This window comes from Centruroides vittatus, unplaced genomic scaffold, assembly GCF_030686945.1.
Source record: "Centruroides vittatus isolate TY-2023 unplaced genomic scaffold, ASM3068694v2 contig_1112, whole genome shotgun sequence".
NCBI lineage: Eukaryota > Metazoa > Arthropoda > Arachnida > Scorpiones > Buthidae > Centruroides > Centruroides vittatus.
The window spans coordinates 949,673-968,837 of NW_027120714.1; the positions used below are offsets into that span (position 1 = coordinate 949,673).

The window sequence follows — 19,165 nt, forward strand, 5'->3', positions numbered from 1 at the left end:
TTATTTTCTGCTAATTTTTACACAAGAATGCAGATTAACCATCTCTGTTTAGGACAAATTTATATATTTAATTAAAAATTACTTTCATTATAGCCTGAGAAATAATCTGGTAATTTAGTGTTAAATCTTCTTCAAGACAATAAATAGAGAAATGGTAAACTTATTGAAATGGAGACTGCCAGAGACATCTAATGGAATGGATTAATACATATTTTATTTTTAGCAAATCATAGTAAGCATGTGAAGCACATGTCTAAGGACCTCAAAATTGGATAAAGAATAATGTACAATCTCAATTGGAATTCTTTCCAATTGTGATTGTACATTATACTGTATTTACTTGCGTATAAGACAAGGTTTTTATTCATTTATCACAGCTTCAAAATCCTAGATTGTCCTATACGTGCGAACGAAAGATTCTTTGCGTTTTTGCAAATAATTTTTGTGAATCGTGTATTCGCATTTTTTACTAGATGCTTACCCTCTTCTATTTAAAAGCAAGTATTTTATCTGGGTCATTTGAATCATTCTTGTATATTGTCGGTAGTAAAGATGAATAGCAATAGGAAAAGCAAAGCTTTAGAATTGAATTCCGGATTGAAATTCCAAAATTGCACGAGAGCACGATATACATTTTAATCTATTCCCATGTGAAAACAGATGATTATTTGGAAATCAGAATTCGGAGAAACTCATAAATGTAATTGACGGAGAGTGGATTTGACTCTTACGAATTGGCAAAAAAGGTTTCCGATTGTCCAGCTTTACATGAACAAATTATGTTGTCGATTTTACAAGATTTTTCCTTAAAGTTTAAAATGCTAGTAATTTTGTGGGACAATGTGTGTGTTTACATTCATTTGATGTTTTACTTGTGATTAAACAAAATAAAATTAGAATTGTATTAATAAAACTAATTTTTTTTATTTTCACTTTTAAAGTCGCACCTTGTGCTATATGCAAAGTCGTCTTATATTCGAGTAAATGCGGTAATTTATAAATAATTCTGTATTTACACTTAAACGTTTAGTTCCTAATGATATAAAATTTGGTTAAAGTTTACCTGGGGAACCCCAAAGGCCGCCCTTTCGGTCGTCATTTTGTTTACTGTACTATGCACGCGTACTATGTTCAAAAACTTATGCAAATTAGTTAGTATTTAGAATTTATTGAAAAAATAATTATTACATTAGTAAATAATAAATGTTTCAAGATTATTTTACAAGTTTCACTAACTATAAAATAAAACAAAACAAATCTTTACTCATGTGTTTGATACTTTTTTACATTTCCTTTTTGTTTTTTCTCACTTTTATTGGATTTACAATCCTTATTACTAATTTTTCTCTTTTTATATGATATTTTTACACGTTTTTTAATTTCAACACAAATCTACTATTGTTTTTTTACCTTCTTACACTCATCTTTTTGTGGAGCAGCTGGAACAGACTCCGGTTCTTTCCATTTCGGCTCAATTCCAGACCCGAGATAAATAAAGCTCAAATGTTTTATAAAAATTTGAGGTTAATGTTACCTTAGGTGCCAAGATGGCAGATCGTCTCTGATTCCAGCAAGGAAACAGTGGGGACGCATGTTCTAACTTAACCTAACCTAACCTATTCTAATAAATTACCATAATTATTAGCAACCAAATTATTAGAATAGGTTAGGTTAGAACGTGCGTCCCCACTGTTTCCTTGCTGGAATCAGACAAACCGCCATCTTGGCACCTAAGGTAACATTAACCAAATTTCAAAATGTTCCCCTGCTGATTTCAATTGCCATTTGTGATATTTTTTATACATAAAAGAATACAAATAGGATTCGGACAATTCTTTTTCTACATGTTGCAAATTCAAGAATATTGCAAATTTCACATCACTTGGTATTTTCTTATCTGTCGCTAAATCATTGAATCCAGAGTACATTAATCGAGAGAATTGTCCAGAGGTACAATTATTCTAAAATTTTTCCAAATTAATGTCAGCGGTAGCCATTATCTCACAAAAAAATACTTCTATGAACAGATATTATTATGAGAAAATTATTAAATTTGCTTCACATTTCAACATTAGAACTAGAACGAATAGAAACTTACCTATTTACTATTAAAAATAACAGAAAGTAACACTTTTTCTTCATAAATGTTTAACTAGTCAAAATAACACACACAGGAGTCTACTGCCATGCAAAAAAAAAAGAAATTTACATACGATAGTGTAATTTAAAAATTGCGCCACCTACAATGAATTTCTAATATCACATGCTGTCGAGATTACCGGAAGCGCGGTCTTTGGGGTTCCCCAGGTAAACTTTAACCTAAAATTCTATTGAGGGGGCCCTGATCTTCTGTGTCCCAAAAGGTCTTAATCTGCCACTGATGAAAATATAGTAATATTTGCTTAATTTTTGTAAAAATTAAATTGATTTTTTAAGGAGTAAGATTTTGTTCTTATTTGGGAAAAATAAATTTGTGAATGTGGTTTGTATTACTTGAGGTTTTAATCATCTGCACCATCCAGGAACAAAATAAATTTGCCAATGTAGTCATCAAATATATTTAATTAATTTAATCCTCATTAAGTTTTAGTTTCTATCTGCACAAAACAGAATTTGTAAAATCAAATAAGATATTTTTTAAGTTTAGTAAATTTGTTCCTAAAGATGACCTCTGATAGAGCAATAGTCTATCTATCCTAAGAATATCTTACATTAGATAGACTGTACCAAGCTACTCCAAAGAATTTAGAACAACTTAAATAATTTATTGAATGTGAAATACAGTAGAACCCAATTATCCTAGCCTCAATTAACCCAAGGTTCTGCATTATCTGAGGAGAACCTGTAAGTGAATACACTAGTTTTCTTGTACTTTAATTCATAAAAGAAGTTTAAAATGATAACACATATTATAAAATGGTTTGTTTCTGTTACCTTTTATTATTTAACTTGTGAGACAAATCTTTCATATTAAAAGGTAACTACAATATTACACATTTTTATTCCAGAATTGCTGTTCTTATATATGATTAAATTTAATAAGTTATAATCCTGTATGTTTTTAAATTTCTTATAGTGCTTGCTGCTAATGCTTTGATCATTAACATTTTATTTACAAACTATCAATTATGGTATTTAATACAGTATTTATAATCACATTGTACACTACAATCACCATGTCAAATTATGTAATGTCTTTTTTTTATTATAAGTCATGTTTACTCTTTTCTAATTTCTGAAAAATTCTTAACATTTGAAATTATTGAAAAGATAAAATTGCTCTGAAATTAAATAAATGTTTTTCAATTTTTATAGTTTATTCCAGTAATGTATTCAAACCGTTTCTAAAATGTTTGGCCAAATTTCACACTCTTATAGAAGGGGAAAACTGGAATAAAAAATCTAGTCGTTTTTTGATCTGAAGCTTAATTAACAAGTTAAGTGTCAAAGTTAGTGACTTTGTTTCCATGTTTTAAGTCTGACTGCATGTTTTATCTTGAATATTAATATTTCTAATCAAAGTTTGATTAGGTTTTTAACTCACTTTAATCAAAATGCTTTTTTTTTGCACACATAATTGTAACACACACTGTTAACAATTGTAAAAGAATATTTTTATAAAAAAATTATGTAAAAGTACTTGAGGTAACTAGTAAGATTTGAATAAGGTTTTATGTTGAGCTTATTAATATGCATAAAGTTACCGTATTTACTCAAATATAAGACGACTTTGCATATAGGACGAAGTGTGACTTTAAAGATCAAAATAAAGAAAATTAGTGTTATTAATACAATTATAATTTTATTTTGTTTAATCACAAGTAAAATATCAAATGAACGTAAACGCACACGTTGTCACGCGTAATTTACTAGCATTTTAAACTTTAAGGAAAAATCTTGTAAAATCGACAACATAATTTGTTCATGTAAAGCTGGACAATCGGAAACCTTTTTTTGCCAATTCGTAACAGTCGAATCCACTCTTTGTCGATTACGCTTATGAGTTTCTCCGAATTCTGATTTCCGAATAATCATTCGTGGGAATGCATTAAAACTTATATTGTGCTCCCGTGTGATTTTGAAATTTCAATCTGGAATTCAATTCAAAAGCTTTGCTTTTCCTATTGCTATTCATCTGTATTCCTGACAATATACAAGAACGATTCAAATGACCCAGATAAAATACTTGTTTTTAAATAGAAGAGAGTGAGCATCCAGTAAAAAATGCAAATACACTGTTCACAAAAATTATTTGCAAAAACGCAAAGAATCTTTCATTCGCGCATATAGGACAACCTAGGATTTCGAAGCTGTGATAAATGAATAAAAACCTCGTCTTATATGAGAGTAAATACGGTAATTAAAATTTATTTCAAAATATTTGTTCTAAACACTTTTGTTTTCAAAAACTGCAAAGCACAAATTTATAAATTTTTAAGTTGTATATTGTAACATTTTATTTAAAATAGGAATAATAACTTATATCTAATAAGCTGTTAGCATAAAGTTCCTTAATGACTAAGATTTAAAATTAGGTTCTTTCGAAACTTTTCAATTGTTCATCTTTATTGATTTTAGCTAATGAGGAAGAAGAATAAAAAAAACATTGTTATCACAATTTAGCTTTGGTTCTTTCAGCTTAAAAAAAAAAAAAAAAGTTTTTGATATATCTTGATACAATGTGGATATTGTTCGAGTATAAATTTCTTTGTAGAGACTTATTTACTAGCAGAATTGGGTCTGTCCTTATTTATCTTTGCTAGTTTATTCTGTCTTTTTGACTGTTTTGCATCCTTGAAAAATTTATTTGCTGTGGAGTCATATTTCATATTTTATTATGTCTAGTCAAACTGAATTCTTTAAATAACCAAAATAGAAATAAACAACTAATAAGTAAATAATATGAGTCACTACTTTTTTAATGCTTTTATTTAACTTGCTTTGTATGTTCTGAAATCTTAGAACTAAAATTTCACCCACATCTAATTAAGGTAGAAGGCCAAAACCTGATAAACATAACCAAATGTAGAATTTGATCATTATGATTGTGTGTGTGTGTGTGTGTGTGTGTGCATTGTAGTGATACATAAGTGAATGACAAGGCAAGACTGCCTGTACCTCACACACTTGAAAAATGTGATCAATAAAAGTATTTAAGTTTTTTAAAATATATTAAAATTAATTTTTTAGCCAAATTATAAAGATCCTTACAGATAAAAGTAATAATACTTTAAGTTTTGTTCCAGACATACCGTTTAAGAATGCAGCTTGTACTGTTAAATTTTACTTTTTCCATTTAACTTCATGAAATTTCTGTTGTAAAATGTTTAATGTTAATCATTATATCACAAGTAAAACTCTCTCTTGTTTCGAAATTATCCCACGAAATTTTCTCTGCTTATTTTTTTTTTAATTAATTTTTTTCTATTAACATTGTATACTTATGTAAACTTTCAAACAAGGTCTAGATTCGAAAAAGAGCAAATTAATACGATTCATTAAATTAAGGTATCGGTAGCCAAAATTACGTGAAAAATCCGGGATGAACTTCGAAATTATTCGGCAGTATCCACACGGCAGAGACTTGGTCCGTTGCCACAAAGTGGAACTACACATTCACTTTATGAAAGCGGTTTACGATCATTCTGTTTATTATTCACAATCGGAACAAAAGTAGGACATTTCTATATATTCTGATGCTGTAAAAACTGGAAGGAAAGTCATTTATTTACTTAAATTCCCTTTAAGGTTTCATTTATAACATTGGTATTTTAAAAATAAGTACTCCGACCAAGCAAAAATTCCTAATTGCAGTGTTTCGTTATTAATGTTTATTAAGAGGAAACAGTCGTGCGAAACCGTCGAGAGGCGGAAGACGTTATTTTAGAACCACAACAAAAGACAATTATGACCCAGAAACGTGGCTCCAAATACTTTAAAATAGTTCAGAAGTATGTCTCTAATTAATCATCGCGCAATTTCACTTTTTACTTTATTTGAAATTTCCGTTTTCGAATAAAAAAAATTTTTGAACGAATTATTTCGCGGCTAATTAATTAATCAGCGAGTCCAAACGGATGATTTTAAATCCGATATTAAATTTACGTCACGGGTGACGCGTGAACGCGCTCCTTTAGAATAATCGAACTTTGGAAAGATTGAAATCCGGTTTAGATTTCAAAGCGACAAATAATTCACCACCCGTTCTAAAAATAACTCGGTATTAAATTTTATAAACAAGATTTAAAATAAAACCCCGAAAGGGGGAGAAATTTTGTGTATTATTTCTCCTAATATCTTTTCACTTTTTTTAAAAATTTAAATTCAAATATTTTAACGCGCATCTGGCAACGTGCGAAATTGGGATTTTAAAGTCTAAATCGAATTATCGTCTGTCGCAACTCTTTCATCGATTACGTCTCATCGGGTCGAGTGCGCTTGCGCAGTACACAAGTTAACTGACGATCGAGGCGAATGGAAGAATCTGTGACATTTACGTTGTTGGGAGTTGTCCGTAAAAGTTGGCCCGTAAATGCGTCGTCGTCTGGCGACGGCCGTTGAGTAGGAATCGCGATGGGCGCTTTAATGACGAGAATCGAATACGTATTATTACCTTTTAGGAATTTACCTGGATTGACTTATTGGTTCCGAAGGGAAAATGTCGCTGAGATCGAAGTAGTCGAAGAACGGGTAATGATGTTTTTAACTTTGTTTCAGAGACGTTTTACGTTCCTTCTCCTCGAAATTATCGCATTAATCGGTAATTTCCGCGTTGACGGATTTCTCTTACGTACAGACAATAAAAATACTATACAATAACTTTGTTAATGAATACTAATTATCCCAATTTTCTAAGATTTACCCCTTTGCCATGCCAATAGGCCCCTTAACAATTCATTATACACATTTATCTGACTTTTCACCTGCTATGGCATTTAAACGGGTGTGGAGTAGAGGGGGCCCATTTTTTCTCCTTAAATAAATTTTAAAAATATATATATTTCTTTATTAATAAAAAGCCGTCTTAAAGATCTTACTTTCTGTTGGTAAAAATACGTTAATTTTGGGGCCGGTAACTTCTTTGGGAAACTAGCTCCCTTCTCTTGACAGCCGCTTGTTTAAACCGTTCTTAATTTTGTTCTTGCACTATTATGATCAAAAATGTGTAAATTTACCTGTTATAGATTCCTAAGTAACATCTTTTAATATATTCTTAACATGTGAAACAATAAGCACGTGTGTTAAGTGAACTTACTCTGATACTCTAGAAGATACTTCCAGATTTTCTCTATAATGTTTTTGGAACATTCAATGATTTTGTTGTTAGAAGACGTATGAACGAGTCGAGTAATTGAGCATCCGGAGTGTTCGGGTTATTTGTACACTTCTTGGTAGCATATTCAAAAACTACTATTAAAATTAAATTTGCTGTGTATTAATCGTTTTATTATGTAAATGAACATAATTGTGTATTAATAAAGAAAATTCATAAAGTGTTTTATTTAAGTTAATATTTGATTTTAAATTAAAATGAAAGTCCAAACAAAGAAATATAGAATATAAGGTTATCTATATTTGTTAAATTATTGTGAGATAAAATGTAGTTGATATCTGGAAAATTGAAATATTGTTTTTCTTTATGCATATTTTAATAGTAACATTAAGGATTTTGAAAAAAACTTCAGTTTTTTTAGTGTGGCATGCATTTTACACCCAGAGAAGATTTATAGTAAAAGCTATTTTATTTTATTCAATTTATTTAAATATTTTTTCATATTAAAGTAAATAATATGAATGAATTATTGGAAGTAAAAGTAGAGAGATAATACATCAAAGATTAAAAGTTATTAATGTTCAATCTTTTCATTGATGATAGAATATTAAATAAAATCAAGATAAATTTAATGTAATTATAAGATTTTTATATTCCATTGAATTTGAATTCATCAAAAATTTAATATTCTAATAAGTCTTTCTCATTAATAATTTTTATAAATAATATTTTAATCTGTATGTTTTTGAATAAATCTAATTGTTTTTCTAATTATTTATTAAAAACAAAAGTAATTTTTTTTCACAATTAATTTTAAATTTATATTTTATTTATATTTTCTATAATTTATGATTATCAAAATATAAAAATTGAAACAATATTCAATTATAAACATACAATAATATAAAATTATTATTGTCATTCTACATATTTTATAATTTGTTCTACAGAACTTAATTTATGAACTTTATAAAGAATAGATTTTGAGTGATGTTTTGTTTTGTTAATTGATAAACAGCCTTTCTTTTGACCAATTCTATTTTTGGAATCCAATAGTTACCTTATCCGTTTTATGAGCTTTAAAAACTGTTTATTCAACTGTAAGGTTATCAGAATACAATATTGTATTATACAAACTTCTGATGATAGTTTCAGTTTAGATAATTATTCATAAAAAAATTATATAATAAAATCTCTTGTTATAAATGAGAATGTTTGTTATATTCTATTAAGATGTTTTTCCCTGATGCTTATTCAATTGTACAACTTTAATTTATTAAAATTCTTTTTAATTTATATTTAGGAGAAATGACTATCATAATTGTTCACTCCATTTAATTAAAACAAGTGGCAAGAAATAAAGTAGTTTTATAAATAAAAAAAATGTTGGTATTTTTAAATTGAAGTTAAACAAAGTTGAAAAACAAGTCTTTACTTTAAGAAATGACTGATTCGTGTGTGAGAGATTTAAACGGATTTAATCGGATTAGTGTTGAAAGGTCTTGTCCCTAATTAAGAATGTAAGACTTCTTAACAAAGTCCTTTCTCCTTGTTTTTTTAAGAATTGGCTTAATTATTCCTTTTAAAAATGCATTATGGAATAAATTTTTGTCATACTGAATTTGAATATCTGTTTACTTTAAATATCTTTCCTGTTATTGATTACTTGTAATATGAAATTTTCAGTCACAATAATATACTGTTTTTACTAGAAGCCATAAAGTATTGCCTGAACATTTTTAGCCAATTTTCAGATTTTTTTTTTTTTTTGTTTTAAAATTACACTTTGGCAAAGAGATAATGAAATCATTTTGTAAATAGAGATGACAGTAAAATGAAATATAACACACTATAATGATTTTACTTTTAAAACAGATACTGTAAATAGGGATAGGGATCTTGCCACTATAAAAAAAAATTTTCAAATACATTAAAGATATTTGTTTCTAAGATTCAGTAATTTACCAGATATTTGTTTCTAAGATTCAGTAATTTACTTAGAATTATTTATTTATTGGTTTTCAGGGCAACAACAAAATAATCAGGAAATGTTTTAAGAAAAATACCAGATGTTGATAAGGGGTACACCTTGATTATAATCATTATCCAGAGATATATTTAGCAGTTCAAATGGAATCAAATTTGGTGACATTTCAGGACAGCAGAAAATACTTCTGTAAAAAATTAGCACCGAAACTCGTCACTTATGGTGCTTTGGATCAGTGTGATTTTTGGCTGTGGAGACACTTAAAATGTATTATATATCTAGTACATGTTGTAAATTTAGTAGCCTTGAAAAACTGTCATACAGCATGTGAGAAGCATTATGGAAAATTAATTATGAGCAGTCATTGAACACTCTCTTATCTTTATTTTATACCTGTAGAATAGGAATCACATTGAGCAATATTCCCTGCATCACTAAGATATTTCTATAGCATGAGTATCTTGTAGAGATAAATATTTATTGCTTGCAGTGCAAAAGTGGTAAGTTAGAAAAGTAGTACATTTTTGACATTTCTATAAAAAAAAAAAAATTACTATAGTAATTTTTTTTTATAGAAATGTCTCCTGTATGTCTTGAACTGCTAAATATAATCTTTCTAGAAAATATTGAATAGGGATACTTTAATTGCAATCATCTGATATATTAATGTCTTTACTAATGTGTAAGTTTTGATGATTTTAAATACTTTTTCCTCTAAATACAAATACTGTAACTAGTGGTTAATATTAGGTAGGAATTTCCAACTGGCAGAACTTGGATCATATCTTAGAATAAAGTATAAAATTTACAATTGATTTAGTTTTTTCTATTCATATTTTAGCAGATATGCAACATTGATTATAATTATATGAAACTCTATAAATTATAACAACCATATTTTTTAAATTATTTTACTGCTTTTGAGATCAAGAGATATGAATGTTTTTTCAAAATAAAATAGTTGTTATTTTAGTTATATATTTCATTTTTTTGCTGGCACAATTGCCAAATATAAATGCCAAAGTCGAGTCGAAATATCATGCTGTGATGATATAGTTTTTCATTTAAATAATTTGGCTAAAAAGTTTATTAATGATTTGGAATAATTTATTACTATAGCTAGGTGGGTTGAAATCTGTTGATAGTGATTAAATAATTTATTATTTAATGATGAAACATGATTTATAGAGAAACTGTCTGCTTATGTTTGAATCTCACTCTAGATTATTTTTAGATATTAATAAATAGATTATTAAATTGTTAATTATAAATAAATGGAAACTACCTATTCAGAATAGTGGTGTTTTTAATCAATAAATTCATTAGACAAAATTTCTAATTAAGAAGATATACTAATAATTGGAATATTTGATATAATATTCCAATTGTTGTTTTCTTTATTTTTTTTTAAGTTGTATTTTTATAATACATTTATTAACCTATTAAATAGAAAGATTAAGAACTAGATAATGAATGCTGAGTTCATAATTTTATAAATATTTAATTGCTTGATTAATTCTATTGGATTTGAGAAAATATCATTAGACGTAAAAATGAGAAAATAACTTTTTTAAACAAGAATCAAATTATATTTAACCTACTTTATAATTTTATTTTCATTCTTACTCTCTCCCTTATTTTTTTTAAGTAAAAATTACTTAATAATTTGTAATTCTTTTTCATAATAATTTTTTTTTAGTTTTAAGAGTTTAGTATTAATAGTATTTTTTTATTGTACATTTTTGACATTTGAAATGATAGAGGAAAAAAAATCAGAGTTTTCTTTTGTGTTGGTGACTGTCATTGTTTTCAAAATAATTTAAATGATATTTTTTTAATTTCGGTATTTTTGTAGTTTTATGAATAATTTTGTCTCCATTGATGATGATTAATAAAATGCATACTGCTTTTAAAAAAAATATTTTTATTATTTCCATTGATGTAAGAATGTAAAGTACATTTGAATCCTGAACACAACTAACAGCAATAAATGATCCAGAAAATTTTATTCTATATTTCTATAAAATTTTAACTTTACCTATCTGTAGTATTTTTCTCATAATTTATATTTTTTTTTGAATTAGCAGCAATTCAAATTATATATATAAATAATGGCATTAGCCTGAATTTAATAAGCAGTTACCTAAATGCTGTTACCAGTTAATTAGGTTGGAGATCCTGTGACTAGTAATTAATCTGCACAATAAGCTTACTGATTTTAGTCTGATTACAGGTCAATTTTTTCTTCTATAATATTGTTGATTATTAAATTTAATTTTAAAATTAATGTACAGTGGAGCACCATTTATATATTGCTATTTTAATTTCAAAATATTCCTACTTTTCTCAATGGTGGAAACATTTTCTTTATACATTAAATTCATTACAGTTTCATCTATGTGTTAAAGACAACAGATATTACAATATTTTATTTTATAAAACATACAAATTCTACAATACACCTTTCTTCTATTTTCACACCCTTGTATTCATATTTATGTATTTAAATGGCATAGAACTGATCCCACTAAGTAAACTGCTCTCAGAGAGGGAGAATTAGTCATGGATTATTAGCTTGTGTATGTGAAGCAATCATGTTGTATCTAGTAACAACAAAAGTGTAGAGCAGTAGACCACTGGTTAGGGGCCGTCCATAAATTACATAAGGGCGATTTTGGGCATTCTAGATCCCCACCCACCTCTGTGTAAGAAACCGTAATATTTTCTATGATCCCCCTCCCCTTCCCTATCTTATGTAATATTTAGGCATAATTTTATAGAAAGATTTTAACGAAAATAAATTTTTTTAATGAAACCCTAAAAACTTTAGGTCCAAAATATATAATTGTTAATTAGTTAATTAACATGTACTATTATTTATAAAAGACTGTTAACAAATTTAAAAATATAAAAATTTAATGAATTCGAATGAACAATTTATTTTAAGAACTTTATTTTTTAATTATTGACAATCTTTTTATTTTTATCATTAATCAACATCATAATATTCATTTTTATATTAATTTTAATTTTCACAAAAGGACGCAAAAAACTTTGACAGATCGAGCAGTGCATATGTGCACATGTAAACTGAAACTTCATACAAAATAAAACAAGAGAAAGTAGAAACCACATTCTCTTGCCATATTGGTTACATCTTTGCTAAGGCCAAGAAAATAAACTACATGCTGATAAAATGTGCTAGGTACACCGGGGGACTAAATCATAAAGCTTATAAAACTCTATATAATGGGGCAATACAACCAATGCTACTTTACGTGGCCTCTAGCTGGGATCATGTAACTAGTAAAAATTCAGTAGCAAGTAAATTACTCTCTCTTCAAAGACAGTTTGCCATCAGAATTTCAAAGTGCTGCAGAACTGTTTCTACTAATGCTTCTCTGATACTAACAGAGCTCCTTCCTTTGCCACTATGCATTGTAGAAAAGGTTCTGAACTACATCAGAGCTACAAACATGAAGGTCTAACAACAGTCTCTACTCCTATCTACGGCTGTTCAAATGCTACCATATTGCAATTACCCTATCTTTGATCATCACCTTGTAAACAAGGTTATCCCCAGGGTACGTTTGGTGTCATCTGCTTCCTCCATTGATAACCATGCAGATATTAATATCTACACAATGGTTCCAAAAGCCCTCTTCATGTCTGCTCAAGTATCTTCCTCCAAACTGACATATTTTGCCCAAAATATGTTAGAAGATACCCCCACATATCAAGCTGAAGAAGATACTGTCTACCAAGCTGTTCAATGGGCCACTTCACTACCAAACAAAACTCTATCTATCAACATTTACAGTGCTTCTTAGTCCGTCCTAAAATTTCTAATAAATACCAATTTTAATAGCAATAAAATAACATATATCCAGCAACATATTAAAAATCTTGTAAATAAGATAACTTTTATGTTTGTTCGTGGCCATACTGACATACTAGGAAATGAAAAAGTTGACTTTGAGGCTAAGTCAGTTGCAAAGGACACTGACTTGACTACACTCACATCCCTCTCTCATGCAGCAGCCTTAAAAATTATATTTATGACAATGCTATGCAAAAGTGGAATCAACAATGGCTGAGCAGTAAAACTGGTAGAATAACAAGACTTTATTTTCCTAGTGTTGAATGCAGGTTCTTATCACCACTTAGAGATTTAACATTTGCTACTGCTCAACTACTTACTAAGCACGTATAACCGGACAGAAACTACCTCTTGCTTTTGCTCTACAGAAAACCTAGACACCGTCGACCACATGATTATTATTGTCCAATTTACGATCAAGATAGACTTATTCTGAAATTAGAAATCTTTACGCTTGGTTTCAGGTGGCCACATCCACTCGACAAGCTTGTTCAGAAGCCACTGTTTGATACTGTGTACAATTATGTTCAAAAAATATGGAAGATAAGATTATAATTTCTAATTTCTTGTTTTACATTTTAGTTTTCACTAAAAATCGAATACTAATTTTATGTTTACTTTGTATCATGTATTTTGGTTTATGTATTCTTAGTGTTATATATCCATAGGAGTGGTGCACTTATTCAAATAAAAAAAAAAGTGAGAAACCCCTACATGGCCTTTCTCCCATGATAAAAAATGTGTCTGCTACGTTATTATTCTATCACGTCGCATCTGATGGCATCAGTACAACGAGCGTTCTTAATAGAAACCGCCAAATTAAAGCCAAATTCAAAACTTCGCCACTCAACGAGATCAAAAAATAAAAACAATATATTACGTAAGACGCGATCTAATACCCTCCTACCTCTGAGTAAGAAATCGTAAGAAATCCTTGACCCCCACCCACCCCAAAATACCTTACGTAATTTATGGACGGCCCCTTATGACAGCATTTCTGCATTAAGAATTTTTCATAATATTTTGAGTGATTTCATTGTGGTAACTAAAACTTTGAGGTGGTAATAATAATAGAATTCTAGCATTTTTTTACTCAGAAATAAAGTTTAAAAAAGTGATCTTTAACATTATACCTATAGAGAATTTCTATTTTCAAAATTTTATTTGAACACCTTCCAACCTAAATAATAAAATGAAACCTCATTGATAAAATAAAAGACAATGAGCAACTATTTATTGTGATGATGTCACAATGCTGAGCTGCAGTTTTTAATTTAATTTAGACTATATGCTCTCCACCTCAAATTAGTAGTAGCTTGCCCCCATACATTGTACTTGTCTTTTAACAGTAGAGTTGTGCCAGTCATCTAACACCTTTTGAGGGGAACTTTTGAATTGAAGTAACATGACTTCCAGTTTGCATCAGAAGTTTATATATAGTTAATCAGTGCCTCCTGCTTCTTAGCTTTCTATATCTAGTCTTGACTTACATGTATCTAACTCCATTCTCAAGATTAAGGAAAGACAGACAGACAACAGTGGGAATTTATTAGTCTACAATATTTTTCAAATTGCAGCCCAACTAGATGTTTTTGGTATATGTGAAGATGTGCACTTACAAAGGGGAGTAGAAAAAAAATCTGGAGTTTAAAAAGTTCTAATTCTAGAACTAGATGGTTTTAGATTTATTTTTGTTTTCAGATTTTTGGAAAGTGCTCACATATAGCTGTGATATGGTTTCTTGGATATACACATTATCAAGATTTTAATACTTTCAAAATATCAATAAGAGAATTATTGGAAGTTGAGGCTCAAAGAAAGGCTGATAATGAAGATTCTCTGTAAATGAATTTCTGTAATTCACTACAACTTTTCAATAAATATATTTCTAATGAAAATCAATTGATGTTAATTCAATTTCTCTCTTCTATTCTAAAAAAAACTTATTATTTTCAACTTTGAATTCACCATTTATCTTACTCGCTTGTATGCAATAATAATATAATACATCAAATCATTTATATAGCTTTTATTCTATCATATTTTATCAAAATAAAAAATTATCAATATAAAATTTGATATAATTTAATTACATTCGTATAGCTGAACAAGCTGCTTGATTATCCATTGGTCTATTAATTATATTTTTTCTTCATTTAAAGCTTATATTTCTCTTAAATATATGAATACAATTTACAGATATATTTAAAAACTAAAAATACAAATTCTGGAAAAAATAATTGTTTCAAAATAATATTTTTGAATTAATATTTTATAGCACTTCTATTATGAATAGAGAAGATAGTTCATGATTAATCAAATAAATATTTTAAAATTTTGAGAATCCTTTTGATAAAAGATTTACTGCAAAAGTAATACGGGACAACCGCTACTACACCGGATTAAACTAATAAAACCTACTTAAAGCCTGTTACCGGTGAGCTTCGCTGAAAATCGTTACAAACGTTTTCGAACTATAATTGCATTCGAATTGCATTCGATTAATGATCGTCAGTTACCTGAAGAACTTTATAGTTCGAAAACGTTTGTAACGATTTTCAGCGAAGCTCACCGGTAACAGGCTTTAAGTAGGTTTTATTTGCAAAAGTAATAAATTTTGATTTATAGATTTATGACAATTTATCGATTTCTATGCATAGAGAATAAAATTTATATTTTAAATCTTAATCAGATTTTGCTTTATTTAGAAATTAAATCTCTTGACTTTATAAATATTTATATTTAATATTTGTTTTGATTATTTGATCTTATTGAGTTTTTTGTTGCTGTCCAAAACATCTTTTTGTGGATTTTTTTTCTTTTTAGATGGCCCTATTAAGAATTCACATCTTAATAAAATATAATCCACTACTATGTTTCAGAATTCAAATCAAAGGAAAAGAATCCAGCAATGAGTTGCATAACTTTCTCAGCATGCAGTTAAAATTGTATGTGACACCATCTGTTAAGAGATTTTTATTAAAAATCTTTTTGTATTATTAGTTATTATAAAACTAGCAGATAAGCCCGGTGTTGCTTGGGTAAAAATAACAACAAACGTTAAGATTATTAGATTCTTTCATACTTCTAACCCTTCTATTATATTATGGTATTTGATTTATATTCACAAAGGTTATCTTACGTAAGAGTTTATCAAGTGCCCAATTAACACATTTTAATAATCATTTAATAGTGTTTTCAATCTTTGAAAAATCTTATTATTATTTTATTAAGTGATTCTTTGCTTGCTGATCTGAATGAGTTTGATAGAATTTAAAAAAAAAAAAAAATGAATGAATAAGGAAACTAAGTATTTGTTGTTCTCTCTTGAAAGCTTTATTATACTCCTAACATCCTGAATAATCATTGTATAAAAGTTGATAGTATTACCAGTTTTTTATAATAATAGGATTAACATTATAAGACTAATTAATGTTATGATAATTGTTATATTGTATATTTTATTTATAACAAATATTTGTATACTCTATTAATCTAAGTTCTGATGATGATATCTTAGATTATGGTGTTTTCAAGAAAAATATCTTATTCCATAATCATTTTTATAGCTTCCGTTTTGTAAAAATTATTTGAATGGTGTTTATTTTTTTTAAACATTTTCGCAAGATCTAATTGAAATCATATAATTTTGTTTAATTAAAATTTGTTATTATAGAATCATTGAAAATTTGTTATGAAGCCATATTAATTAACCTTTTTAGTACAGTAAAACCAGGGCTGTGGAGTATAAGTTGGTAAAAATGGACCAACTCCATCATCTGTTTTTTTTTTTAAAAGACCTGTACAAAATGGCTAAGAAGACTTAAGTTAATTCTAGTGTTTTTGAATACTTTACTATAACCACAGATGCACACTTATGTATATATACACTTCAGCCATGCAATGATGTACAAAATAAACATTTTGTATGTCATTGCATGGTTAAAAATGATAGTGGTGGTGGTGAAAAACTCTGTGGGAAAAAAAAGATTACCGTAGAGAGTCGTTTATCCGAATCAGTTGAGGGCTGGGGTTGTTCGGATAACCGATTATGTACGAAAAAATATATTAACCTGTCCGATGTTGAAATTTTTCTCCGTTGCATGTCGCTTTGTGTTGAATTTTCGTTGATTTTAAGCCTAACGAAAATTTTTATAATAATAATCAAGGCTATTGTATCGTTAAAAATTATTTCTTTATTTTGTACAAACAAACTAAATATATTGAAAAATATAAAAATTATACTTTAGAAGTAAATCTAGTATCAAAAAAGTTCGATTCAGCACGACACAGTCCCAACTGGAAAGTGTTTGGATAACCGGTGTTCGGATAAATGACTCTCTACTGTACTTTCAGTTTCTTTAGGAATATCTGGTGATTCACTTGGTAATGATGAAATTCCATTCTGGGTTAATATAATCAAAGTATGTTTTAAAAAATTTAGAGACAGGAGTTCAAGTCAGACCTAAAATTCTCTGAGTTGGGGTTAGGGCTTAATATATCAACCCCACAGCCCTAAGACAGATAATGTAGTTCTAATCTGCTGAAAAAATAACAACTTTCTGAATAGCAATTGCAAATTTTTGAAAATTTTTTTTATTTTGGGATCATTGTTTCAAGAAGTTTTGGAATTCAATCTTATCATTGGAGATATATTTTTAAATTGTATTGGGAAATATTTCATACCTCATTTCCTTCAATTTATAATATGCTAATATTATGAGAGAGATATTATTTGTCATGTTATCAAACTAAATGTAAATTATATAAGATTTAGTTTAATTGAATTGTAAAGAATTAAATGCTCTACAGTATGCATTTTTTTTTTTTTTTTGTTTACATTATTCTAGCATTAAAAAAAGAGTGTAAAATAATATTGCAAGTGACATACATAATGAGATATAAAATTTACTGCATATTTTTTTTAAAAGATTTCGAAAATCATTTTCTTTATTTGTTACATAAGAATATAACAAATATAGAAGGTATTCGTTTGTTATATTTTTATGTAACAAATTTTATTCATTTATTTGTATGTATTTTTTTTCTTTTAATATTTAATTTGTTTTAAAGTTTTGTTGTTTTTTTTTTTTTTTTTTTTTTGAAGACTTTTGTTATGTTCTTGTCTTCATCTTGTATAAATAAATAAAATATTAAGTGTCTCTAATATCACTATGATCAATCTTGTGCTGAGTTTAATTTAATGAACTCCCAATGGTATTATAAAGAATAAAATATTTTTTGTAGTATTTTACATTTTATTCTTTTAATTAATTCCCAACAGTATTGAATTTAACAAAAATATTTGAGTTTTCTCAGAGTATATTTTTACATTCTGATATATTTATCTTCAAATTACATTTGGTTAAAACATTACCAAGCTTTTAAGAAGTTTTACATTTTGATATATTTCTATACTTTTGTAAGTTTTTAAAATTGCTCACAATGAAAGTGAGAATTTATTTACACTTAAAACAAAATACTGTGTTCAAACTAAATAATAATCGCTCTTTATTAACTAATAACATAATACAAAAGTTTTAACAACAGAATATAGAAAGTTTTAAAAAATTTCCCTATAATAATGTGGCTTTTATTTTTATTTAGGAAGCAGCCAATAAAGCGAAACAAAAAACTCCTGCCACAACAACACCACCAAGTGACGACAGAGAAGACGATCTCTCTCCTGTTCCGAATTTAGCACCAGCTCAAAGAGTTCGTAGGGGTGCTGTTAGTGCAGAAACTTATTCTGAAGAAGATGCAACTACATATGTCAAAAAAGTAAGTTTTAGAATATTATTTATATTTATATTAAAATAAAATGTAAAAAAATACATAAATGAATAATAAAAAAAAATAATGGCTTTGATAATTCTAAGTAATTCATGATTTAAATTTATAAAACTTTTATATTGTGTGTAATAATATAATTTGTGATGAAGTTATTACAAATAAAAGTATCATAAATGCAATCTTTTTCACTTATAATGTTATTAGATTCTTGAAAATGCTGTAGAAAAAACAC

General features: G+C 27.8%; 1 protein-coding gene across 3 annotated transcripts in view; it reads left to right on the forward strand.

Moving 5' to 3' along the window:
- Positions 1–19,165, forward strand: part of Pka-R1 (protein kinase, cAMP-dependent, regulatory subunit type 1) — a 69,394-nt gene that overhangs the window by 37,587 nt on the left and 12,642 nt on the right. For 2 of the 3 annotated variants that reach the window (XM_067272455.1, XM_067272441.1), the window contains exon 2: positions 18,748–18,921. In XM_067272455.1, the coding sequence (XP_067128556.1) occupies positions 18,748–18,921 (174 nt within the window). Of the gene's footprint in view, positions 1–6,377; positions 6,691–18,747; positions 18,922–19,165 lie in introns of those variants that run through there. The other variant, XM_067272446.1, reaches the window with a different exon arrangement.